Source organism: Beta vulgaris, chromosome 9, assembly GCF_026745355.1.
Source record: "Beta vulgaris subsp. vulgaris cultivar EL10 chromosome 9, EL10.2, whole genome shotgun sequence".
Classification (NCBI taxonomy): domain Eukaryota; kingdom Viridiplantae; phylum Streptophyta; class Magnoliopsida; order Caryophyllales; family Amaranthaceae; genus Beta; species Beta vulgaris.
Genome location: NC_079210.1, coordinates 2,391,307 through 2,417,763, shown reverse-complemented (window position 1 = coordinate 2,417,763; position 26,457 = coordinate 2,391,307). Strand labels below are relative to the sequence as shown.

The 26,457-nt window shown below is 39.1% G+C and overlaps 2 protein-coding genes across 3 annotated transcripts; both read right to left on the bottom strand.

The window, feature by feature from the left end:
* Positions 1–986: 986 nt before the first annotated feature.
* Positions 987–6,166, bottom strand: LOC104902669 (G-type lectin S-receptor-like serine/threonine-protein kinase At4g27290). 2 transcript variants are annotated; one of them, XM_057391800.1, is made up of 7 exons: positions 3,634–6,166; positions 3,433–3,546; positions 3,167–3,315; positions 2,844–3,054; positions 2,494–2,731; positions 2,260–2,410; positions 987–1,660 (listed from the first exon to the last, which is right to left on the bottom strand). In XM_057391800.1, the coding sequence occupies exons 1-7, from the start codon at positions 4,931–4,933 to the stop codon at positions 1,427–1,429; spliced, it is 2,397 nt and encodes a 798-aa protein (XP_057247783.1). In that variant the 5' UTR covers positions 4,934–6,166; the 3' UTR covers positions 987–1,426. The 2 variants fall into 2 exon arrangements, with proteins under 2 accessions (XP_057247783.1, XP_057247782.1); XM_057391799.1 differs by having other exon boundaries at positions 987–1,738; positions 3,634–6,162.
* Positions 6,167–6,406: 240 nt separating this feature from the next.
* On the bottom strand, positions 6,407–10,548 carry LOC104902634 (hypothetical protein). Its single transcript, XM_010690483.4, has 4 exons — positions 10,154–10,548; positions 8,961–9,059; positions 8,751–8,860; positions 6,407–6,908 (listed from the first exon to the last, which is right to left on the bottom strand). Exons 1-4 carry the CDS (start codon positions 10,434–10,436, stop codon positions 6,828–6,830), a joined length of 573 nt encoding a protein of 190 aa, XP_010688785.2. The 5' UTR covers positions 10,437–10,548; the 3' UTR covers positions 6,407–6,827.
* Positions 10,549–26,457: the final 15,909 nt, after the last annotated feature.

The following is a 26,457-nucleotide window of genomic DNA, read 5'->3' as shown; positions in this document are numbered from 1 at the left end:
GCATCCCAAGAGTCGTGTGACCATATTTTTTTGCAATGTCCGATGGCTTGGTCCTTGTGGTGTTGGTGGCTCTCGGTTTGGAATGTGCACTGGTCCTTTCCTTCTTCCCCTCGTGATGCTTTTGATCAATGGACTCCGCCGAAAAAGGGTAGGTTCTTCAAAAAAGTCTGGGTTGCAAGCTTTCTCATCATTATGTGGACGGTATGGAAAGAAAGAAATAGCCGATGCTTCGAGAATATCTATAGTTCAATGGCCCAACTTCAGGACCTGGTTATTCTCCGCCTCTGTTGGTGGATCAAGGGATGGGATGACCCATTCCCCTATGGGCCGAATGAAGTGCTAATATTCCCCCAATGCCTGGACTGGTCCCCGGCAGTCTCTTCATCTCGCATTCCCAAAGCTCCAATTCCATGGTCTCCCCCAGGTCTCTCTTGCTTCAAGTGGAACGTAGATGCGTCTCTGAAATTAACTTGCTCAAAATCGGCCATTGGAGGTGTTTTGAGAGACTGTCATGGCAGGTTTCTTTGTCTCTTTTCAAGCCCCATTCCTTTTATGGAAATAAATCATGCTGAAATGTTTGCAATCCAAAGAGCCATCAAATTATCTTCGTCCATAGGATGCCTCTCAGGTGCAAAAATGATGGTGGAATCGGACTCTCTCAATGCTGTCAGTTGGTGTAATGGAAATTCAGATGGGCCTTGGAACTTAAACTTTGTCATCAACTACATCCGAAATGCTATGAGATGCGACTCTGGGATTGAAATCTCATACAAAAGTCGTGAATCAAATGTGGTAGCGGATCTCCTAGCAAAGCAAGGTCTCTCAAGAGCGGATGAGTTTGTAGCATGGCTGTAATTCGCTTGTTATTCATCTTTGTAGGGCAGTTTTAAATTGCTATGTATTTCCCTAAATAGATGAATGTATTATGTAACCTCTATCCTGAATAAATAAAAGGGACCAATTTATCAAAAAAAAATACAATATCATTATTATCAAACATAGTATAAATATAACATAATTCAATAAAAGAACATGCTATTATCACAAAACAGTAAGACTAATTTTTATACATTGCAATCAAACCATATTAGTAAGTAAGCAAACAACTTCCCGCGCATTTTGCACTGGTCTAAAAACTAGTTATATGATACTCCCTCCGTTTCATATTAATCTACACACTTTGACATTTTACACTATTCACAAGTTGCACTTTGACCCTCGTTTGTGATTTATACGTGAATAAAAACATAGTCATGTGGGATCTTGTTAGATTCGTCTTAATATGTATTTTATTAATATGTACTTTTTATAATTTTTAAAAATACAAAACTAAAGATATATGTCCTCAAAGTTTTACATTGGCATGCGTAAAAAGTGTAAGTGTGTAGATTAAAATGAAACGGAGGGAGTAGAAGTATAAGAAATGTTATCTGCCAGATACTACAGTTATACTCATCTCATTGCTGCAATGTGATTCAGATACAGTAGCACTTGTTAAGGAATCTTTGTCCAGGAGCTCCCTTTCAATGAAAAATGCAGGCGTCTTCGGTTGAGGCAATTCAACATCATTATCTAACATTACAATAACAGACGGCATGCTGGGGCGATCATCCGGGCTTCGTTGCACGCATAGCAAGCCTATGTGTATGCATCTCAGTACCTGGGATGCATTGCAGGAGGCCACTATTGATGGATCAACAAGTTCCAAAGCCAAACCTTCTTTAAAAAGTCTCCATGCCTAGACAATATAATAGACAGAAATTCTGAAAGTTAACATCAGGTTCCAGGACTGCAGATCAGAAAGATATGGATCAAGAAAAGGGTTGATTGTCTGTTTGATCTGGATTTGCCTTTTCAAACACTGTTGGATATACCAAACAATTTCGATGTTTCGTGTTCTCTTTTCCCGGGTTGTTCTATTGGCATCTAGTCTTAGTTTTGGATCAAAGCTAAAATTATAAAGTGTAACAGAATGCATAGAAAAACAGGAACTTTGCATTGGCTATGAACTGCTCAAGAAAAAGACATTTCATTTTACTTCAAGTACCCGTGTTATCTCAACATATCTTAAATGGCCGACTCAGATAGGTACAATCCGTACAGACACTTGAAACTTTGAGAAAAATTTATATGAAAATATATTAAATGGCGGAAGTCTAATACTTGGACATGTATCCTTATTTTTACATAAATACCTGAGTTCGAGTAACAGAACTAACAAGCATCAAGGAAAAAGGAGAAGATGAAAGGAATTCTTACATGTCCAAGGAGGTTATGGTAGTGATCTGGATGATTGAACCCTCTGTTTCTCTTACTACTAATGGTTTCTAGCACTAGTACCCCAAAGCTAAACACGTCTGATTTTACTGAAAAGAGCCCGTCTATTGCATATTCTGGAGACATGTATCCGCTGACAGAACAGGAGGAACATCACATAATATTAGCATATGGCAAGCAGAATAAAAAAGAAACAAAGAGGTGATATAATCTTACTAGGTTCCAACCACTTTGTTGGTCTTTACTTCACATTCGTCTCCTTCAAAACTCCTTGCCATGCCAAAATCAGAAATTTTCGGATTCAGTTCTGAGTCTAGTAGGATATTACCAGCCTTAAGATCTCTATGAACGATTCTCAACCTTGAATCTTGATGCAAATAAAGAAGGCCACGAGTTATCCCTTTGATAATCTCAAACCGCTTGGGCCATTCCAATGATTTACTTGTAATATCATCTGAACCAATTTAAGTTTTTGTGTTAATACAGAAAAGCAAGTGAAATGAAATATACAAGATTGGAATACAAAAAAAAATGCTTTAACTAGGAAAGTCGTGGGAAGTTCTAACCGAAGATGAAGTAATCCAAACTTTTGTTGCTCATGTATTCATACACAAGCATCCGCTCTTCTCCTTCAATGCAACATCCCAAGAGTTTTACAAGGTTTCTGTGCTGCAACTTCGCGATACATATAACTTCAGTCTTGAACTCGTCAAGTCCTTGCCTTGATTCTTTAGAAAGCCTCTTCACTGCTATCTCTTGTCCTCCTTTCAGTATACCCTATAAATTATAAGATTTTTCCTTTTAACATAATGGAGATTTTTTTTCTTTCATTCACATAGCAATCATATTGTTTGTTCATACATATATGCATATTAGAAGCTTATCATACCTTATATACAGGGCCAAAACCGCCTTCACCAATCCTATTTTCATCCGAAAAATTATTAGTAGCCTGAGCTATCAGACTGATGTCAAATAATGGTAACTCGGGTTCTGCATTCTCTCTATCACTAACTATGTAACTTTCTCTAGATTTTCCTGCAAGTGGAAAATCATGCCATAATGTAAACTCAAGTGCTTAGTTAAACTGATGCTTCCCAAATTAGAAAGAAACCATCGTTTATTTTAGCAAATGACGAAAAGAAAGAAATCTACCTTTTCTCCAAAATCTCATTTTCTTCCATAAAAAGAGTGTTGTTGTCAAAACTAGGACTGTTATAGCAACAAAAATTGAGCTTAACATGATCCAGATTCGCCTTTTCCGCTTCCCTGTCATAGACAAAACAATAGAGTTAACCATCGGGCCAACAAGCAGTTTTTGATTATGACAATTGAACTGACTAGGGTCTTAAGTACCTAATTCAGAAGCATTCAGTTTTACATAGAGGTCTTGACCATTCTTTGGGTAGATCTTTATATCGATCAGGACATCAATCCAAATAAAACACCCACTTCCCCCATTTCTCACATCCAAACTAGCATATGCTACACAGGAGCAATTCAGCAAGCAGTGACTCTTGCATTCATTGAGGGTCATGCTCGTGTTATACCAAGAATATTGCGTATCAGGCAACTTGACATTGGTATACTTGACAAACCTGTCTCCTCGATTACAACTCAACGGGGCCTTCCTTACACACCCATCCGACCAATCACCAGAATTCCAATCATTAGGTGATTTTGGTCTGAAACCTCTCAAACACCCACATTCAGGGGAGTTGGCAATGTTACAACTTCCAAACTTACCGCACAAAGAATATGTATCGCAATTATCAGACTGCGCGGTTAAGTACATTACCCATCCTTGTACATGATCACTCCAAACAAGCCTTTGCATGGTTCCATATGGGTTCAAGAGCCTATGAGAAATGACCGAGCTATTAAGAAGATCATATACATAGTACGTTGCCTTGGAGTTCATGACAAACTTGAAAGTGAAGAAAGGGTTAGGCTTTAGACTAGGATTTCCACTGAACCTAATTCCATTCCAGGGTCCATTCCTATACTGCTCTACTACGCCTTTCATCAGGACTGGTTGAGGGTAACCATGGTAATCAAGACGATATGTATAGCTTCCCAGCGAAGGATCATCGCTATTTCTCCAAGAAGTCAGGTACTGGTCAAGCCCTCTAATCAAATCCTTACCCAGCTTCATCCCTGGCAGCTGAATGTCACATGGATAATCAAAGCTCTGCCACAAAATCCCATCAAATTCTTCTTCATTGTTATCCTTTGCTTTTATGATAAGATTTCCCGAGTCTAAAAGCTCAGCAACTGGATTCTTCAGAGCTCTTGTCAAGTTGGTTGCCCAAATAACAGCATTTGTGCCATTAATAAGCTCCAGGACAGACTCACTAGTGAGTCTAAGCATGGCTGCTGAGGAGGAACTCACGAGTGCCTCGAGTGGAGCCTCACGATTGGCTACCCAAACTACAGTTTGGACAGGTATTTTCTTATACCAGATACCAACGTACCGTTTATCAGAATTGCCAGGTGTGAAGAATCCAAGCTCAAAGTTACCGCTTGCTGAAACTAAAGTGTCCCCATCTATTAAAGGATGGGTTGCATTGATCATACTAAGCGAAAACGATCCGAAGATTTGGGAAGACATGAATGATGATAACCATAGAAGAAAATACAGGTAGTGGTTTGCCATTGATATGTTTCTGATGAAAGATTGTCCTCAATAATAGGAGAAGAATAATGAGTAAACAGCAAGAAAATGACAGACTCATCATGTAAGAAAGACCCAAAAATAACTGCTAACTTTCAAGTCCAACTAAAATGTCAAAAAGTCAGCAAAAGAGCCAAAAAAAATGGGACATATGTGTTGCATATGGATCATATATTCAGAATAAAATTCAATATCTTACGTCTCTTTTTTTTTTTTCTTCATTGCATGACTTTCTAAAATTCAACAACATTTTGTGTGATCTTTAAATGACAGCAACCAAGGATTTTGTGGTATATTTGAACTCTGAATAGTCATCAGCATAGGTTAAAAGGAAAACTTCCGCATAATGACATTTGTGGAAAACTAGATACTGCCTGGAATTGAGTGGTTCATCTCACCATAGCCCTACCTTTGACCGATATGCCCTTAGGCACGGCCATACATAACATAGAAATCACACTTGGAAAGGGTCGACAATTAGCTAAAGCAGCGGGTGCTGTAGCGAAACTGATTGCAAAAGAGGGAAAATCGACCACATCAAAATTACCTTCTGGGGATTCTATACAAGACAGACAAGATTGAAAACCAAATCAAATTGACTTCTATATGGGCTATAGGGATGATAAATAGACTCACCAAAACAGTAATTTTCATCTAAAAATCGATGTAATAGATCTAATATTATCGAATTGGCGAAAAAGACATTAAGAGAAACATTAGATACTTCCCAAAGCTACCTTTACCAAAACATACATTCCTTTGTTTTTCCAAACACTACCTAGACTTCTAAAAGTTACCTAAAAACAAGAGCACCACTCGCGCGAACACTCTTTTTTCTATCTTTAACGGAGTTTTTACTTGATCAAACTCCGAACTGTTACCTACACAGTTGTTGGCGAACTGAACATTGCTTCCTTGATGAGAAATGATTTCTACGAAGGGCAGATAGTTGTTTTGGAAGGGAAAATACATTCCTAGAAGTCATCATTGTCAAATACTAATTCCTTTCATTGTTCATTACTTTCTCCTTATGAAAAGTTCCCAGTTTCTGAATCTTATTCTCCTTTACCATCCTATCTTCCCGGGACAAACAAACTCCAAAGGTTGATCCAAACACATCTTTTTCAGCTACTTAGTTAGCTGAACTAATGCTAACTTATAAGGGTTTCATTTTAACACAATAAAGAAGCAAAAGAAACTATAACCTTAACAATATTTAGAGTTGCACAAAAAAAAAAGAAAGTGAAGAGAGATTTATAATAAGAAAAAATGGCTTCATATGGTGGAAGATTATGCAAATCTTGAGATTATTCTGCAACATTCATTTTCAGTAAGTGTTAAGCTTATTGCAAAACAGAAGGGAGCATAACACATTGCACGTATTAAGGAAAATATATGTCCTACACCAGGAAGGCGGGAACCCCATGGTGCATGTTGAACTTAAAGAGAATATGCTCCTTTAAGAAAATGAAAATAATTGAGCTTAGACTAATGATAAACACATTACATAGTCATGAACAATATGTTGTAAACCCATTACAAAAAAGGTTCATGATCATCTCAAATTAAGTGCATAGTCATTCTGCAGATCACGCGCACGCAGCTACCAGGGCTGGGAGCACCATATATGGACATGTATGTTATAAATAGAGGTGTATCCATCTCTGATACAGTATATCTCTTCATAAATTTCGGAACGTAAAATGTAATTATTTATCCTGAACTAGTTCAACAGTAACTTATAGCAAAAATAATTTTGCTAGGTGCCAAGAATAACAGGCTACAAAACTTATGCTATTCATATGTGTTTTTTATATTCCTGTAATTACACTCAGATATCATCTACTACAAAATTTTGCATCCCTTCCAGGTTACATCATACAGTTTGTGAATCTGGTTCAATAGATGACAGTAGGCCCCCTCGGATCATCATTTGAGAGTAAAATTCGGCGTGCTCCTGCCAACCAAAACAAGTGTGTTAAGATACTTTTGTTGAATCGTAAGTTAAAATTGTTTAAGCAATTTGAATTGATGTTAAATTAAAAAAAGTACTCAAGTGCATTGAAATTCTTCCTTTAATGCTTAAGCACTGTCTATAGGATCATTGTATTAGTTAGGCTGATTTAATTTCAGTTATATAGGGATTAATCTCAGCTGTTTTTATATTGATTCAATTATACTACCTTCAGTCTTTATTAGCATACCCGTATTTCTTTTTGGGATGTCCCTTATCAATTTACCCATTTATTTTGTTTCTACTTTTAGAATGGAACCACTAACTTTTCATCACACATACATTCAACTTTAATATAATATAATAAATTCTCTTTCTTTCTATGTCTCACAACATTGTTTCTCCTAAAACTTTGTGCAAAAGAGACTCTTTCAAGTTTGAATGCATTCTACGTCTATGAAGCAGTTCCTAGAGTTCTAATTACATCTTAGGTGAAGGAGCATTCTCAGAAGGGGGGGGGGGGGGGGGGGGGGGGGTGAGATGATATATAAGATACTCCACCATGTACTCATAGAAGGCTTTGGTTGAGCTAAAAAGTGAAAATTCATTTCTCTCTTTATATCTCCCATTCCTTTTTCATTTCTAACGGATCCCCAACAGTAACAACTTATAAGCTGCTCAATGCAAGGCATGGTTGGTGAGTCGGCTTCTAAGACCTCTAATTATCAAACAAATCTGGCTTGGCCAGACATCTTAATGATATTGCACTTGAAGGACTCTCAATGGGCTTGGGCTACAACTTAGGTGCAGCGAAGAGTCAAAGTGTTGGTGTTCGAAGATACTTCTTAATCATACAAGATGAATTTTAGACAAGATCACCCCAGATAAAGATATGGAGATTCCAATGATTAACTCCAAGTCTCCAACAAGCAATTTTCCAGTGGGAACATGGCTCGTACACAGAGGTCAAGGGGACATTTGGCCTGCACCTGCATTTTCAGGACAACTTCAGCCTAGGTGTTCTTTGTTGCCTCATTCACTCTTTAAAACAGGTTGATTACCGCAATAGGCTACAGAAGATGCACATGGTCAGTAACATGAGATGTAAACAGAGATGGTGAAGCAGACTCAGTCGTATTACCACAAAGTGCTCAAAGTTATAGCTGGTGAGCTGAATGGAAACTTATACTACATCTGCCAAGAAGAAATGAATTATTTCCCAAAGGATAGCTGTCTACAGAAGCTTGTCCTTACCCTAAACAACTCAAAGGTAGGATTGGTGATGTGGTTGTTGTCTTCTAGTGTTTAAACTTTAAACTATTGTGCTAGTTTGAGTTTACTGGGTATGCCTGTATGATTATTGTGCGTAACTACTTTTTGGAGAATTATAACTAGCCTTCACCTCATTGTCAGAGTATGAAAAGACATGGATATAGGCCAAAAGGATTTAGAGTTGAATCAGATTTTCAAAGTTCCTTATATTTGGTTCCGGATATATATATTTCAAATGGAAAAAAAAAGAATTCTGGAAGAAGAAAACTTTATGACAACTCATACTTGGTTCTAGATGCCACCTTTATCTACAATCAAAATCTCCAAGACAGTTTCCACATTTGTATGCAGGCAAAGCTGGTCACTGTTAAAGTAATCACTTTTTCTTTGAAACCCACATCAAGAGCCCAAAATGCCAAACAAGAATTTGAGTATCATAAGACACACTGATAAGTTCATCACTTGCTTTCTTTCATTGGAATTCTATAAAATACACTGCTGAAACTTAATGCGAAACAGATCAACGGATAAGAGAATCATAAGGAGTACTGGAGTAGAGAGTAATTAACATACCTTCACTGTCACTATAACCACTGCAACACCATTTTGCCGTGATTCACTGAAGATTCTTCTTGCATCGTCTGGAGTAACAGATGGAACAGCTTGTGGCAACACCTTCAAAACTAAAAGTAAAACACACAATACAGCTATTAGAAACCGAAATTCTCCAGAACCTGCATAACTAAGTTGAATTCAATTGTACAGAATGTAACTTTCGCCTACCAAGTTTTTCTGAGTGACGCTCATCATCAAGCAGCAAAACCCTATAACTGTCTCCACTTCCAGTACTTCTCTTATCCCTTACTCGGCCAATGTCTCCTCCTACAAATAAACAACAAGTTTCACCAAACACGATAAACCAACATGAAAATTATGTATCCAAAAAGTAAGTGTATGAATTCTGATTTCTAGGTTCTTGCTACCAAAGCAATACTTCATATTTTCAGACAATTGATTCTTCCATGTAATTTATATTAGCATAAACCATAATGCACACCAAATAAAATTCGAATAATGAATGACCTATCAACCTACATACAAAAATTTCCACATTTGGGTGCTAAAGAGTACTAAAAGATTCAACCAGAAGCAAAGCTCTAAATCTCACAGAGACAAGAATACCCCCTATATTGTCCAGAATTATCATTGTATACCTGGCTGTACCTACACCCCCCAAGACTAATTATTTGCTCATCGCTTTTCCTGGAGAGGTCGCAATGAGCAAAAAGATAGCTTTAGGTAAAGGTACACCCAGATGTATGATCGATGCGATTTCATATTGCCACAAACAAAAGATATCTACTCAAAATCACTCAATTTCTGGAAAACCCCATGTTCTTGATTAGCAAAAGAAACACCCAAAATTCTAAACATAACATAAAAGTATAGATAAAATAACTCAAAATCACTCAATTTCTAGAAAAATCCATGTTCTTGATTAGCAAAAGGAACACCCAAAATTCTAAACATAACATAAAAGTATAGATAAAATAACTCAAAATCACTCAATTTTTAAAAAAAACCCATGTTCTTGATTAGCAAAAGAAACACCCAAAATTCTAAACATAACATAAAAGTATAAATAAAATAACTCAAAATCACTCAATTTCTAGAAAAAACCCATGTTCTTGATTAGCAAAAGAAACACCCAAAATTATAAACATAACATAAAAGTATAGATAAAATAACTCAAAATCACTCAATTTCTAGAAAAAACCCATGTTCTTGATTAGGAAAAGAGACCCAAATATCTTAACATAACATAAAAATATTATTATGAAAAGAAAAAAACTTTGCAATCCAAGAACAAACCAAATAAACAAATTCCTATACATAAACCAAGCTTTAAATTTCTTCCTATAATCCTAAAAATAAAATTATATGGTGACAATAAAAGCCAAGAAACAGAAATTTACCTTCTTGAACTTGGGTTGATGGGTCAAATTGAGACTGATCAAAAGTGGGTCGTTCCAAAACAGCACCACCTCCTCTAAGAGACCCAAATCTTGATTTGACTCCAACAGACATTGAAGAAACACAAAAACCCTCATTTTCTCTCTCCTCCATTTTCAGTTTTAAGGGGTTAAATTTTGTAACTTTGAGGTTGGAAAGTGGAACAATAACATGCCTTAATCCTAGATAGTTTGATTTTGATGGTGTGGTTGTGCCAGCTAACAATGGCGCAGCTGAAGAAGCCATTTCTCAGCTTACCACACTTTAATTACACAGAAAAACACAGAAGAAAGACAAACAGTTTGGAGAGAGAGAGAGTGTAAATTGTGAAATGTCAAGTTAAAAATGAAGGAAAGGCAATAAACAAACAGGGCTTGTGGCCTGGTTTTTTTATCAATGAGTATTTTATTAATATTCAATTATTATAATTTATACTAATATGTAATGAAAGATATTTAATAGTAATAATGATTTTTAAATATAAGCATGATCTGAACTTATTTTTTCTGATCTGATTAGATCTGAAATAAGCAAAAATAAGGTGAACTGAACATAGCCTAAGTCATATGTACTATATTATAGTAAATATATTGTATAAAATTTGATCACATAACTTCAATTTTATATACTTGTTTCGTTTCAAAATAGATGCTACACTTTATAAAACACGGACTTTTAGACAATTTTTGGAAAGGGGAGAGAGATAAAGAGAAAGAAAAACGGGGACTTATGTGATAGGAGAGATATAGAGGATTAATTTTCCGAAAAAGAAAGTAATGTATCTAATTCGAAACACCTCTATTTATGTAGCATCTAGTTTGAAAGGGATGAAGTAAAGTTTTAACCATTAAACCAAATGATACTAGTTAAATATAAAATCGTAATTTGATAACATCACTCTAAAGTAATATGTTGATAAAGAAAAATATAAATACCCGAGCTATAGTGCGAGCTTAAAAGCTAGTTTTTTTTTTTTTTTTAGGGGAAAAGCATGCTACTGTTACTCCATAGATAAAGAATCCATCAATACATAAGGAGCCACCTCCAGAGGAGCGTGGTTCTCCCATATCTGTTCATCCCCAAACGGGATAAGTTTAGCCAGATTATGAGCCACGGAATTGCCGTCACGTTTAACATGTGACCAAACAATTGAAGTAAAACTAGAACAGACAAATAAAATGTTATGAAGTACAAGGTCTAAGTCGGAGAGAAAAATAGCATGCTTGGAGAGACGTTTTATCACAGATTGACAGTCCGATTCCACAATGAGTTGTTGGATCCCATAGCGAGCACCCAGACGCACCGCCATCTCTAGGGCCTTTGCCTCGGCCACTTCCACCGGCCAATGTGCTCTCACCCGTCGAGTCGCAGCAAAGAGGACCTGACCACGGGAGTCTCGGGCTACAGTTCCCAGACCAATCCATCCATCCACCGCCATAGAAGCATCCGCATTCAGTTTCACAACACCTGCAGGAGGAGGGAGCCATGTGCGTGAACTGCCAAGGCTGGAGGAAATACCTGCCCGGTATATTTTTTGGAGATAGACCCCTGCTTCATCCACCCATCTGTCAACACGAGCCAATAAGATAGAAGAAGAAGTTGAGGTGTTGTTAAAAATAATAGAGTTCCTATCACTCCATATACCCCATGCAAGATAGGCAGCTTTGACTCGAAGCTTCACATCACACGCTCGCCAGTTTATCAAACTTTCACACATGTCGTTATTGAGGGACAGCAGCCTAATATCTTCCACACCACAGTCGGTCCACACAGGCAGCAGATACGGACAAGAAAAGAGGGCATGATCTTGAGTTTCTACTAGACCGCAGCCACGGGGGCACAGATTATCATCTACCATGTGACGATGTTTGAGTACGTCATGCACAGGGAGGGTAGAAGTGCAGCAGCGCCATAGAAAATGTTTAACCTTTGGGCTCACATTCAATCCCCAAATACCAACCCAAGCTTGGTGGAAATTGTCTAGATTTCCCCCCTTCCCAATCATATAAGCTGTTTTAACCGAATAACAAGCGTCTTTGGTAAAGGCCCAAGTAATTTCATCCTTCATTTCAAGAGAACTAAGGGGAGTACCCAAGATACACCGGACATCGCGCTCGTTAAAAGAGGCTTCAATAGCTACGACATTCCACTCCTTTCGTTCAAAATCGATCAAATCACTAACCCAATTAAAGCGCTCAACCCGATCACTAGTAAGGAACCTACCTTCAGCATCAACCACCCAATGGTCATCCCATAGATTAATCTGCGAGCCATTACCCACTCTCCATACTACACCCTCTTTAAGAAGGGCTTTCGAACTCCAAATACTACTCCAAGAGTAACTGAAAGAATGACCAAGAGATGCTCCCATAAAGTCACCATTTGGAAAATATTTTGCTTTCAATACCTTTGCTAGCAGCGAATGAGGCTCGCGGACTAACCTCCAAGCTTGACGTCCCAGTAAGGCATCATTAAATACTTTTAGGTCCTTAAAACCCATGCCTCCCAAACATTTCAAGGTGCACATTGACTCCCAACTTTTCCAGTGAATCTTTCTCTGAGTTGCAGAACTCCCCCACCAAAATCTAGCCATAGCAGAGTGAATTTTCTGAATAATGATGCTAGGGATCTTATAGACACCCATGAGATAAGTTGGAATCGCCTGAATAACAGATTTCAGTAACACTTCCTTCCCCGCTCGTGATAATAGCTTCTCTTTCCAACCTTGGAGTTTTTTCCAAATTCTATCTAACAGAGAGTCAAAAATGAGCTTTTTCGACCGTCCTGAGATAGAGGGGATACCAAGATATTTTTCATGACTGACCACCTGTCTCATCTTAAGAACATTCACCAACTCTTCTCGCTGTCTGCTACTGACTCCTTTGCTAAAAGAAACCTCTGATTTTTCATAATTAATTTTCTGCCCGGATGCAAGCTCATATTTGTTGAGAATATCAACTATAATAGTGCATTCCTGAATAGAGGCTCTAGTAAAGAGTAAACTGTCATCTGCAAAGAAAAGATGGGAGATCTCTGGACCACTTCTGCTGGCCTTTGCTCCATGAAGCAATCTACCCTGCACTTTACTCTGGATCATTTTAGAAAAAGCATCAGCAACCAGAATAAAAAGGTAGGGAGATAGTGGATCACCCTGTCGAAGGCCTCGATCAGGGGTAATGGAACCACAAACGCCCCCATTAATGATAATGGAATAGGACACCGACGATACACAATCCATAATCAGATTCACCCATCTGCCGTCAAAACCCATAGTCAGAAGAAGTTTGCGAAGAAAACCCCACTCCACTCGATCGTACGCTTTGCTCATGTCCAACTTCATAGCCATAATACCTTTTCGGCTTCTGTTTCGATATTTCATAGAATGAAAAATCTCTAAAGCAATAAGAGCATTATCTGTAATTAGTCGTCCAGGAACAAAAGCACTCTGATTCTCAGACACAACAGCAGGCAAGATGTCTTTTAAACGCATCACAATAGCTTTAGAGACCAATTTATAGATGACATTACACAAGGCAATAGGCCGAAATTCAGATGCCTTAGTAGGTGATTTGACTTTTGGGATAAGAGCAATATTAGTATGGTTAATACAGCTGGGGGAGGTAATACCATGTAAGATATCGCTAACAAAAGCATAGACATCATCACCTACAATATGCCAAAAACGCTGATAAAAAATTGCATGCATACCATCAGGCCCAGGAGCCTTGCAAGGGTGCATCTGCTGTAGTGCGGCATAAATTTCTTCCTTCGAGTAAGGCCGACAGAGAGTGTTATTAAAAGTGTCAGAAATAACAGGATCAATATACTGAAGGACATCATTTAAATGCAAATCTGAAGGGCTAGCCGATTCAAAAATCGAAGTGAAATAGCCAGTAAAAATGCCTTCCACCTCCTGTTCATTCTCACACCACAACCCACGGTCATTAAAAAGCCCTTTCACATAGTTACGTTTTCGCCTTTGAGAAGCCTTATGATGAAAATATTTGGTGTTCCTGTCTCCATCACGAACCTCGACAACCCTCGACCTCAAATACCAGTACGCCTCATGTTTTGTGTGAAGATCATCAAGATGTTTTTCTAACTCCAAACGCCTAGTAACACAAGCATCCGAGATGATATTATGGTGAATCCGGCCCAACTCCTTCTCCGCCTCATCAATTTGTTTGCCCAGCTTCCCAAATTTTACCCCACTCCAATGAACAAGCTGCTGAGCCATTACCGTAATGCGCCCCATAAGATGATCGCTGGAAGAGCCCAGCCACGAAGACTTCACAACCTCTTCACAGCTTGGGTCCAGTAGCCAAGCCGTTTCGAAATGCCACCGCTTGTTCTTATTTCTAGCCCTTCGGTGAGAGCTGGAGCGAAGAATAATGGCAGAGTGGTCTGATTTATATCGGACCGAGTGCTCAACACCAGTGTGAGGGTACAAGGTAAGCCATGAAGGGGAACAAATAAACCTGTCGAGCCGTTCTCGAATACACGTGGAAGATGAATTGCCCCGCTCCCAAGTATGCCACACTCCTGTGTAACCAAGATCTCGAAGGCCAAGATCGTCCATCATTCCTCTGAATTGTCCCATCTCACGTCGGATACGAGAGGAGCCACCTTCCCTTTCATCATTACTTAGAATTTCGTTAAAATCGCCCCCACACAGCACAGGAAGAGAAGTGTCTCCAACAATGTGACGGATCAGAGTCCAGGTTCTATGCTTCTCGTCCTCTCTTGCCCAACCATAGATACCAACAAACCTCCATTTCTTGTTACCATCGTCCACGTCCCCGCATATATGATGTTGAGAAAAGGAAACCAAAGAAAAGATGACATCTTCCCTCCAATACAAACAAAGACCCCCAGCTCTTCCCCTGCTAGATACCCCAAACGCATTAGTAAAACCCAACCGATTTTTCAAAGCTTCGACTTCCACTTTATTAATCATTGTCTCAGACACAAAAATCAAACCCGGGCTATAGAATGTACTCCATCTATGGAGCTGACGAACTGAACGAGGGTTGCCCAACCCTCGACAGTTCCAACATATAAGATTCATAATGCTGGGCGGGATTGGTCAGGGCCAATCACCGCCAACATAGAGGAGTATAAATCAGTAGAGATGCTCTGCTTCGACCGCTTCCCAGCACTCTCAGTTTCTTCATAAACCATAGTATCATTCTCAAACTGCCTTTTCCCAGCAGAAGTAATAGGGTCCATATCCATACTCTGGGCAGATCCTTTTTCGTCCATTGAAGCACGAGCCAATCTCTTCCAGGAGTGGGACTTTGAAGATGTGGCTTTTTTCACACTGGAAAAAACAAAAGGCTCAGAGATCAAAGGGCCCACCTCAGGTGGGTGGCTTAAAGAATTATGGGGACCCGCATCAAGAGAAACATTTAAATCCCCTTTGAATGGGACCGTGACAGGTGGAGCCATTAAAGGCACCTCATTAATGCTGCCATGCACCCCAGCATTAAATGGCGTAGAAGGCAAAGAAATCCCCTCTGAGGGGACAGTGTCAGACCACTTTGGGGAAGATGTCGCTGCAACCGTCAACAAGGCTCCTTCCACATTCTTTGGAGCAATCATATCACCTGGGAGAGATGTAACTGCAGGTAATAATAAAGACCCACCCTCATCTTCGAGCCTTTTCTGTATGCCAGGGTCCTCCACAAACAAAACTTTCTTACAATTCTTGAATTTGATCTCTTCCTCCAACTCCTTCGTCCTCCCTCGCCTAGGAGTAGCTTTCAACCCCAGATGCCATCCCAGTTTCTCACACCTATCCTCCTCCACCACCCGTTGACAATCCTTTTCAGCATGTCCCATTATCCCACACGCCAAGCAAAAGAAAGGCAATCTCTCATAAGCAAAGTCAATTTGAATCTCCACACCATTTTTGTCCCTAATTTTCCGAAACCTACGCAAAGGTTTATTGATATCAAGCATAACTTTCACTCTTCTATATCCTCCAAAACCTAAAACATCTTCTTCTATATCAAGGATTTCCCCCATAGTTCCAATAAGGGCTCGAACAATATCATTCGAACGCATGTTAAAGGGTAAGTTTTTTAACCTAATCCAGAAAGGAGACTGGAAGAGGGTTACCTGATCCGGAGGTTCATCACCATCAGCCTCTTTGAGTAAAATCAGCATATTGTCGAAGCACCAAGGACGCCCATCCAGAACTTTCATCATGTCGCGCCAGTGAAAAAATTGAAAAGCAAAGAGATTTGGGCGCAGAACCCTAATGACCAAACCATGCACCGGGGCCCAGACAGTAGTTATGGTCCGTTTGAATGCGTCAACATTGAAGGAACGCTCAGTCAGTAAACGCCCCAGAAGTAAGAGTGAAACCGTGTTAGAGGGATTAAGGTTTATGATTCCAACGTCAAGAACATCATCTTCTTCAGTGTCTATGCGTAATTTAGAAACAAAATCTGAAATCTCCTCAGCCATGGCTGAGGAGCGCGGCCGCCGCGGCGGAGAACGAACCAGGGTTAGGGATCTCTTTCGGGGGGAAGAGAGAGAATCCTGTCTTTCAAGGGAGGATAGGTCATTTGTCCTACAGCTTAAAAGCTAGTTAAATATAAGATCATGATTTTCTTTTTTAAAATAAAAAAATTACGACTTAATATTTGACCCCACTATTATTTTATTTATGAAAATATCACTTTAATATAAAAAGTTTGTATATATCTTAGATAAATTGGCATTTTCTCGATTTAATTTGTTCAATTATGATGGTTGTGGACCAAAATCTTGGCTTGTGAAGTTGTGAATCGTAATGTTTTGAATTGCTGCATGTTGCATGCTGCTCATCAAAAATTACGTGGGTTCAATTTTGGCCACAATAATGATCTTTGTAGTTCGTTATGGAATATGGACTAACCGACTAACATTAGGAGGCCTCTTGTTCTTTTGTGGTATGCAAAAATGCAAATCAGTCAATCCGACTGATCTAGAATGATCACCATTTCTTCAAATGGGTTGGAATTTGGATTAAGAAGTATTGAGAAAGCTAAATGCATGATAGGAGAAACTAACAAATTATTATGTCATATCTTCTCCTTTTTTTTTTCTTAATTGCACCATTTCATATTTGGCAACTATTAATCAATTAATATTTGGAACCATTGTGACAGGAAAAAATATGGAGTATATATTTAGATGTGATCTTGTTAAATTCGTCTCAATGCGAGATTTCAATATCAACTCGTTGGGGTTACATAAATGCTTAAAAAAATATACTTGTTAGTTAATGTGGCCAGTAGTGTGGTCACAGACCTAGCCAGTAGTGTAGACTAGGTCAATGCACCTTGTTAGAATAGTTCCATTGTCCACACTCTCTCCTTACGTTAGTTACTTAGTAAAAATATGCGGCTAAGAATTTATGATTGGGTGAAATTAACAAACCACATATAACCCCACTCTACATGCTATAGTTAAAAAGTTCGGCAAATAGCAATTTAGTGTGAAAGTTGTAAGAGAAATAGTGTGTATAGTAGTAAAAAATAGATGCATGACCTTGGTTGCAAAGTTTGCAGCAAAACAATGGTGAGTTGTGCCAAGTTCCAAAAGAGTGAGAGCAACATAGGAGAGTTTGTAAGAATTTCATGTAATAGCTCAAGTAAAAAGTTACTTTCCTCTTGAATGTGAGCTATTGTTTTTTGTAATCTCTTATATTGTTAATTGTTCCACAAATTACCCAAAATATTCTACACACCGTATAGATCGACTTGGTCAGTGTACCAAAAACATAACCCAAAAGCTCCCTTCAATCAGTCTCCCAGTTGGATACGTAGTTGGGTTGGCCTAACCAAGTGAATCTTTGGAGAGTGCAATCTTTTTTTTTTTTTTTTGGTGAAAAGACGAGCACAATTAGCTATTAGATAATAAAGAGTTTACATCTTGTCCCTCTCGGTCAAGATGATTATAGACATTCAAATCCAAATTAAGTTTGTCTAATAAATAATAATTCATACAATCCGGGGGAGGGGAATACAAAATGCATAATGAATTAACACTATCTCTCCTTTTCCTCCCGTTTTTGGCTATTGCATCAGCCAAAGTGTTTTGCTTGCGATTCTCATGCTTCAGCTCGACGCCTGGCAATCCTTGGAGCCACTCCCTGCACTCAATGATAATTTCAGATAGCTGATTATTAGTATTGTTGCCACTTTTAATGGCTTTGATAGCGTTCGTGCAATCCGACACTATAGTACACCTTTCCCATTTATTGCGGTTTACCAGTACAATCCCAAGTGTATTGCCCTGAGCTCAGTTTCCAAAGCGTCATTTGCGAAGGTATAAGTACCTACGATGTCCATCCATACCCCACAGTGGTTTCTACAGATTACCGCAAGGTAAGCTTCCTTGGTTTCAATACAGAAAGAGCCATCAATGTTAATTTTTAAGAGGGGATAAGAAGGTGGAGTCCATGAGGGAGATGATGATGATGGTGTGGTGCTGGGAGCTTGACCCACCTTAGGTTGGTTCTGGCAATAGAACCATTCGGTGGCGGCCCAGTTGGCATTTTTGAAAAGGACATTAGACGGCATATTTTTTTTTTTGAAAATCCAGGAGTTACGGCGGATCCAAATAAACCAGATTAGAAAGATGAATAGTACATTATGAGGGATCTGACTCGAAGAAAGGAAATTCCTATTCTCACTGTTAGACTTAAGCCAACTTTTAAAATTTTCATTTATAACGATTTGTATTTCAGAAGTGGTCCAAACCTCCCTGGCTCTATGACATTTCCTTAGGATATGGTCCATATCTTCTATATAATTTGGGCAAAAAGGGCAATGAGTAGGTTTCCCCTCCATAATCCGGCCTATGTTTTCATTAGTGGGCATGCGCTCCCACCATATTTGCCACATGAAAATCTTTTGTTTCGGATGCCTCGGTATTTTCCACACCCAATCCCATGAATCTAAATTATTCTCCCCAAACATGGAGCTAACAGCTTTGGTTGAAGAGAACTTGCCTAGGTGGGTCCATAGGGAGTATGTGGTATTGGTCGAGTTTGAGAAACGAACTGCATTTATTCTATCCTTTAGTACTGACGGGAATTGAAAGGATGTTGCCTCATTAACGTCGTTTAATCTCGGGCTACTTAAATGATTTTCATCTTGGTGATTTTCCAAAGGTCCCTGAATAAGATTCCTTAGAGAGTCCCCATTAACCCAATTATCATTCCAGAGGTTAATTGACTCACCATTACCTACATTCCAAGCTATGCTATGCTTGTAGAAATCCCATCCTACCCCAATACTTTTCCACACATGAGAACCTTTTTTGAAGCTGAGAGGCTGTTCTTTCCCCCTTACATATTTATCATGGATTATTTGGGTGGCTAGGGTGTTCGTGTTTTCCAGTTTCCAGCATAGTCTAGAAAGGCTAATTAAGTTCAAATTTTTGTTTGTAAGTAAACCCAACCCTCCCCTATCTTTAGGTCTGCAGATATTATTCCATGATATCCAGGTCATTTTCTTTTTATCTTTTTGGCTATTCCACAATGTTGAACCCTAGTTTTGATAATGACAAAGAAACAAAGGAACAAACTAAATAATTCATTAAAGGAACAAACTAAGTAGTGAACTAATGAATTATTTAAGTGTAGGGTGTTTAAGGTATCAATGCAAGGAACTGGGAGAATACGAAGTCAATGAAGAAGTCAAGAGAGGATTTCAAAGGCTAAGTAAAGAAGTTTCTATGTTGATACTGGAGCAAACATTGGATCAAGAATAATAGAAGCTAGGCGTTTTATTTTCTAGTTCCAATGTAAAGGAACAAAGAAAGAATGGTAAGGAATTGTGGCAGTATATTTGAGAATGAGCGTTTGTTCCTTTGTAAGGAATAAACTAAGTGGCACTTAGCGAATATGTTAAAGGAACTGAGTTAATAAAAGGAACTAGACTTAGGCGTGTAGTTATTGTAATGGTTAAAATGATAATGGAGTAAGTCATGCCTAGATTATAGGAAATTAGTTATATCTAATTTCAAATGATAAAATCAGTTTTAAAAAGAAAATCTGTTTTGGAAAAGATTTTATTTTTCGGAAAATAAGAAAATAAATATCCGGTTGTTAGAAAGATTTTATTTCAAAGATATTATTTTCTTAAAGATTAAAATTCAGTTTTAAAGATAAAAAGAGTTTTTAATAAAACTGTTTTTGGATAATGCTCAAGGAACTCCTATTACTTAGGAGTAATGGCTGCTTTTATCCACGTTCATTTATAGTTCATGGGATCATGGGACATGATGTAAAACGTGTTCCTTAGGGGAAGGAACATCATGGGTAAATGGACTAAAACGTGTACTCTAACATTAATCCCACGTTCTTCATGATTAACACTATAAATATAGAAGTCTAGATAAGTTCCAAATTGTGTCTGACTAAGTAATTAAGTGAGTTTAACTTATTAAGTGTCAGTGCCTTCATTCTCTCATAATAGCCATTTGTTCTTTGCCTTCTTACTCTAATTCCACTAAGCTTATTTCGATCAATTGTATTTTGGTTTTTGGGGTAAGGGAACTTTGAGTGAAGTTCTGTAAGAGAGAGGCTTTGAGTGAAGCTTGTATGTGTGAGAAAACTTCGAGTGAAGTTGAGAGGAACTGCTGTTAAGGGAACAGTGGCTCAGGAACTTGAGTTTAGGAACTCAAGGTGTGGCTCGAGTTAGAATTAGGTTGTAACAGAGTTGTTTGGCCTAATTAGTGAAAGTGTTGAGTTTAAAATCCCTAGTGGTCGAGGTTGTTTCTTCTTGTTGGGCCCAAGAAGTTTTTCCTCGTAAAAATCCCTTGTGTTCCTTTAGCTTGTTTATTCGTTTAAGTTTTAATTTCCGCAAAAAGTTACGTTTATTTCTACACCTACAATTCACCCCCCCTCTTGTAGTGTTCCTAGGGAAATAACACACAGAAAGTTACTGCATATGGAATCAAGCGCCTTAGTTAACGCAGAAGGGAAGTTGATCATGTGCATGAAATATCTAGGTATGGCTTGCATGGTTGAACCGATCAATATAACTCTCCCTGCTTTGGATAGTGATCTAGCTTTCCAAGATGACAACTTCTTTGAAATTTTTTCAATAACGAAATTAATCTTGTTTTTTGAAGGTTTTCTATGACAGAGGGGAAACCCCAGATAGGTTCCAAGATTATTTGTACTGAGTATATTTAATTCTTGTTCGAACTCATCTCTCATATCCATGGGAGTGTTTGGAGAAAAATAAAGCATACTTTGGATTCATTAGCGCGCTGGCCCGATATATTGAAGAAGGACTGAAAAACGTTTTTCATAGAGGATAGAGTGGAGAGGCTAGCCCCCCAAATAGGAGAATATCATCTGCAAATAGTAGATGAGAGATTTCCGTCCCCCCCCCCCCTATCTTGAACGGCACCCATTTTTTTATCATTGCAGGCTTCATGAATTTTCATGGAAAGGTATTCTAAACAAATGATAAAGATGTAGGGGGACAACGGGTCACCTTGTCTAATGCCTCTAGAGGGTGTAAAGGGGGTTGTGCGCGAACCATAAACTTGGATAGAGGTATCTCCCGATGCTACGCAACTCATGATTAGCTTGATGGAGTCATAACTAAAATGTAGATTTTTTAGGCAGTGTTCAATGAAAGTCCACTCAAGCCTGTCATATGCTTTCTCAAGATCTAGTTTCATGGCAAATAGGTCGGCTTTACCTTTCTTCTTATTCATCGAGTGTAGAATTTCAGAGGCAACAATGAAATTAATGTCAGACCCTCTGTTGGGTATGAAGCTATTCTGATTTGGAGAGATTAGGTCTTCTAGATGAGGTCTAATTCTTTGAACCAAAATTTTTGTTATCATTTTATAATTAATATTCACCAAACTGATAGGCCTAAAATTTTTTATTCTCAACGGATTATCAATCTTTGGGATGAGCGTAATAAGGGTTGAGTTCAGATCCTAGGTACTATGAGTGACTTGAATACATCTTTGACTAGGTTAAAACAGTCAGAGTTAACACTTTCCCAAAAATGATGGTAGAAGAAAGCATGGTACCCATCGTCCCCCGGAGCCTTAGAGGCATTCATAGCGAAAACTGCCTCCTTTAGTTCAGCCATAGTAGGAACTTGGCTACAGTTATAGGTCTCCAAAGAAATAGAATCAGGAGGGCAAGTCGAGGATTCTGAGGCAAATAAAAGACTATAATAATCCCTAATATGATTTTTAATCTCTGTAGGATCTGTTATATTATTACCAACCTCATCTTTAAGCATTACAATTTTGTTGGCTTTCCTTCAAAAGATTGTGGACATGTGAAAGAAGTGCGTGTTTCTGTCTCCTTGAAGAATCCAGTTAGTCCTGGATCTTAGGAACCAATACTCCTCTTCTTGAGTTAAAATAGAATTTAGATCATTTGTTAGCTTTGTCTCAAGGTCAAAGAGAAAGGGGTTATTTGGGTTATTTTCTAAGGCTCTTTGGGCTCCTGCAACGCGGGCCTGCAAGGTTTTCTTTTCCTTAAAAATGTCCCCCTTATTCTTATTTTTAGTCTGAATGTCATGACTAAGGCTTTTTAACTTAAATGTAAGATTATTAGAGTAAGAGGCCCAGCTCTCCCTCACCCACGGGTCAAAGAGGGGGTCCTGCAGCCAAAGAGACTCAAACTTAAAACTTTTTGTGCTCCTATCCTGCGTCTGGGCTTTGAGGGTTAGTAGGACTGGGTTGTGGTCCGACGAAAGACGAGGTAGTTTATTTACTACGGCATCTGGAAAGGTTAGGGACCAATTTGGGCAGGCCCAACATCTATCCAACCTCTCAAAAATTGGTTGGCTCTTTCTCTTATTAAACCAAGTAACTTACTACCAATATACCCCAAATCATACAAATTACAGTAATTCATTGTTTCCATATACTTGAACATTTTATAATCTTTAGGTCTATTTCCTCCAATTTTTTCAAGAGCATGAGTAACTTCATTGAAATCTCCTAGTAAAAGCCACGGAATATAGACCAAATGGGACATATTTCTCAAATTATTCCAAACTTCAAGTCGGCCTTTATAGGTAGTGTTTGCATAAATTATAGAAATGTAAAAGGAGGGATAATTTTGTACCTGGATCACTCCATGTAGCGCACGATCCTCCTTAGTTATGGTATGAAAGGAGTGGAGCCCTTCATTCCATAACATGAGAATACCCCCAACAAATCTTGTTGGCTCCACCGTTTCGAAAGAATTGAAGGGCAAGCTGCTGACAATTTCCTCCATGTTCTTCCTAGCAACTCTCATTTCAGTTATGATAATGATCATAGGGTCATGATCTCTTATTAGTTGCCGAATATTTCTACTAAATCCTTGCCTAGCAACACCCCTAGCGTTCCACAGTAGGATTGACATTCCCGGATTCATAGGGGTTAAGTTGAGGATTTCCGCTAACACCTCGTGGTGTAGGCTTGCATTCATTGTTACCATCTCCTGCGCTTTCACACTGAATAGTATATCGCTGTTCACCCTCACTTTGATTCCAGACATTCTCCCCCCATCTTTTTTGGAATACCCCCATGCTAGCTTTAGGTTTATTTGCTTGCATACCTTCGTGAGTCGAATCCATTTGACGTTGTCTGTGGCGCTTGTTGCTTGAACCATTAGCCAGTTTCTTGTAATCGATAATGCTTTCCGTTCCCGCGGAAGAACGGGTACGGGGTCCGCTATGAACTGGAGTTCCCATGGGAGGATTTCGGCCGAGAAGTCTGCTTTCATCAAGTTCATCCACCACTGGATGTAAATTCCCAATATCTTCGATACCCTCATTATATCTGATATGCTCGGGATGTGCGCCGGAACTAGTCGTCCCGGTTCTTCTGGGAATACTATCATCATATTCCGATATCTGATGGGGTTTCCTCTGGCTTGAGGATGATCTCTCTCATTATCCATGGGAAGACTCGGTACCAGTTCTGCAGCGAGTCCATGGAGTAGTACCCGTACCTGTTCACCCAAATCTCTGGGAAGGTAAGGTGAAGCCTGGTTCTGGAGACCACTTCCGTTGCTTGAGATAGTATCACGTGCACCGGTTTGGGGAATTTTGGTGGAGGCATGATGAAGCCCCTGGTATAAGTTATGTCCGAGAGGAGAGGGGCTAGAGCTGGATCTCTCTCCTCCGTAGGGAAGGGAGAAGCCATTGTGCTTTTTGTTTAGGGTAGCCAAGAGGTTAAAGATGGAAGATGAGATAGTTTTTGGTAGATTTATGGAAAGAATTGTGGAAGGCTTTTTATATAGAGAGGGGTTGGAGTAAAAGTTTGGGTGATAAGACTTGATGTGCAGAGGGGTGTCCCTTGAAGGAGGGGAGAGGGGTTGACAAGGGTTGACAAGAGGCCTGGAAGATTTTTTTTGATGATCTTCCATAATCTCCAGATCCGGGTTACCACAGAGAGCAGAGAACGCGTTCTCAGAATTTTCCTTTTCTGACAAAGGTTTTGATGTGAAATGCTTGGGAACCCATATTTTTTGTGGGCTCGAGGAGGTATGAGAAAATTGACGGTTCTTGGGCTTAACAACATCCCAATAGTCTACAGTAGTATTAACTTTTTGATATGGTTTTTTGCTGAGGTGTTTGTTTCCTTTCACCGGAAACGTTTGCCGGAGCCGGCCCGTTTGAACATCCAATATCATGGCGGTTAATTACCCCACATTTTTCACATAAAACGGGCCAATCCCTATATGTAATTAATTGTTTCACACTGCCTAGCCAGATATATTTTTTCTGGGGTTTGGTAATATCCATCATAATGAGTATACATCCAAACCTCATACGATTTTCATTAATGGCTTTTAGGTCAACTTTGATGAATATTCCAAGACTATTTCCTATACGTTGCATGACACTTTCGCATAATAATTCAACTGGGAGTTCATGCAACTCCACCCATATTGGGAAGGTGCCAACTTTGGCTGAAGATGGTTGAAAGCCCGGGACCCATTTTTGAACTGAGATGTATACCCCATTTAAGAACCATGGGCCATGGGAGATAATCTTTGATACTTCATGCGGTGAAGATAACTTGACTACAAAGAAACCTTTCCCTACAGGGATAGTGGTGCAGTCGGAGGAAGCTTTCCAGATGCTCTTTAAAGATTTTGCCATATACTCCGTAGAGAAAGACTTTCCACAGGATTTGACTATAACAGAGCTGGTCCAAGGTCTACACAGCTCATTATAATCCGGGGTGGAAATCGGAAGAAATACTTCAGATTCGGAACTTAAAGACGCCGGAGGGGAGATGGACGCAGGAGTACTCCCAACATATATACTCTCGGACTGAAACCAAGGAGTCCTTGAAAGATTATGAGGTAGATGCAGCAGCTTGCCCTTCCTTTCCTTCAGACGCGGCGGGTACCTGCAAGAGAATTGGGTGCGCTCCAAAGAGTGCCAGGGGAGGGGAAGGAGGGGGGTCAGGGGTTTTTTTTGGTGGAGGGCTGAGACTACCTAGGGGGTTGGTGGGGGACAGGGAGGAGGGGAGGGAGGGGGCATCTCTCTCTCTCTCTCTCTCTCTCTAAACTAACAAGCTTGTGTTGTGTACAAAAGTCCATTTCAAATAATCGTTACTTTTGCTTTGGTATCCCATTAATGCATGTTATATATGTTGTTGGTAAGCTAAAGAATTAAGCTCTTATCTCCAAAATGAACGACATTGGCCCTTGAGTAGAGATGTAAACCATTGGATATGCCCGTTCGAGTGAGACCCTTGTTCCATCCTTCAATCAATCGCTTCCAACATGTCATGCAAGGCCTCGAACACACTCCCAAACTCGCTCTGGATCAAGAAAGACTAGGTAACTCATTGTTGGAGTCTTTTATAGGCCATTTTGGCAATTTCAGCAATTTCAAAGGCCGGAGGTACCAAATTAAGGTAAGATGGTACCAAATTATCTTTAGCCAAGTTAGAGTTGTACGAAAAAGTAAAAAGTTTGGTACTAAGGGCCTGTTCTCCCCAGCTTATTTTCAGTTCAATTCAATTCAGTTCAGTTCAGATAGTTCAGTTCAATTCAGTTTAGTTCAGTTCAGCTCAGCTCTTGACAATACTTACTCTCACATATCACTATTCATTTCAGTTCAATTCCAGTTCAGTTCAGTTTAGTTCAGGTCAGTTCAGTTCAGTTCAGCTGTTTTATGACGAAGAGAACAGACCCTAAGTTAGAATCGTGTCGTGGTGCCAATTTAACTATGATATGATATCAGCTTAGGTTTATTTTGGCATCTCTAACCTATAA

Coding starts and splice junctions, on each gene's coding strand:
- LOC104902634 (XM_010690483.4), bottom strand. CDS start 10,436: ATGGCTTCTTCAGCTGCGCCATTGTTAGCTGGCACAACCACACCATCA. Junction 8,861..8,960: donor GCGTCACTCAGAAAAACTTG/GTAGGCGAAAGT, acceptor TTTTACTTTTAG/TTTTGAAGGTGTTGCCACAA. Junction 6,909..8,750: donor TGGTTATAGTGACAGTGAAG/GTATGTTAATTA, acceptor TTTGGTTGGCAG/GAGCACGCCGAATTTTACTC.
- LOC104902669 (XM_057391799.1), bottom strand. CDS start 4,933: ATGGCAAACCACTACCTGTATTTTCTTCTATGGTTATCATCATTCATG. Junction 3,055..3,166: donor GTTTTGGCCCTGTATATAAG/GTATGATAAGCT, acceptor TATAATTTATAG/GGTATACTGAAAGGAGGACA. Junction 1,739..2,259: donor ACCATAACCTCCTTGGACAT/GTAAGAATTCCT, acceptor TATATTGTCTAG/GCATGGAGACTTTTTAAAGA.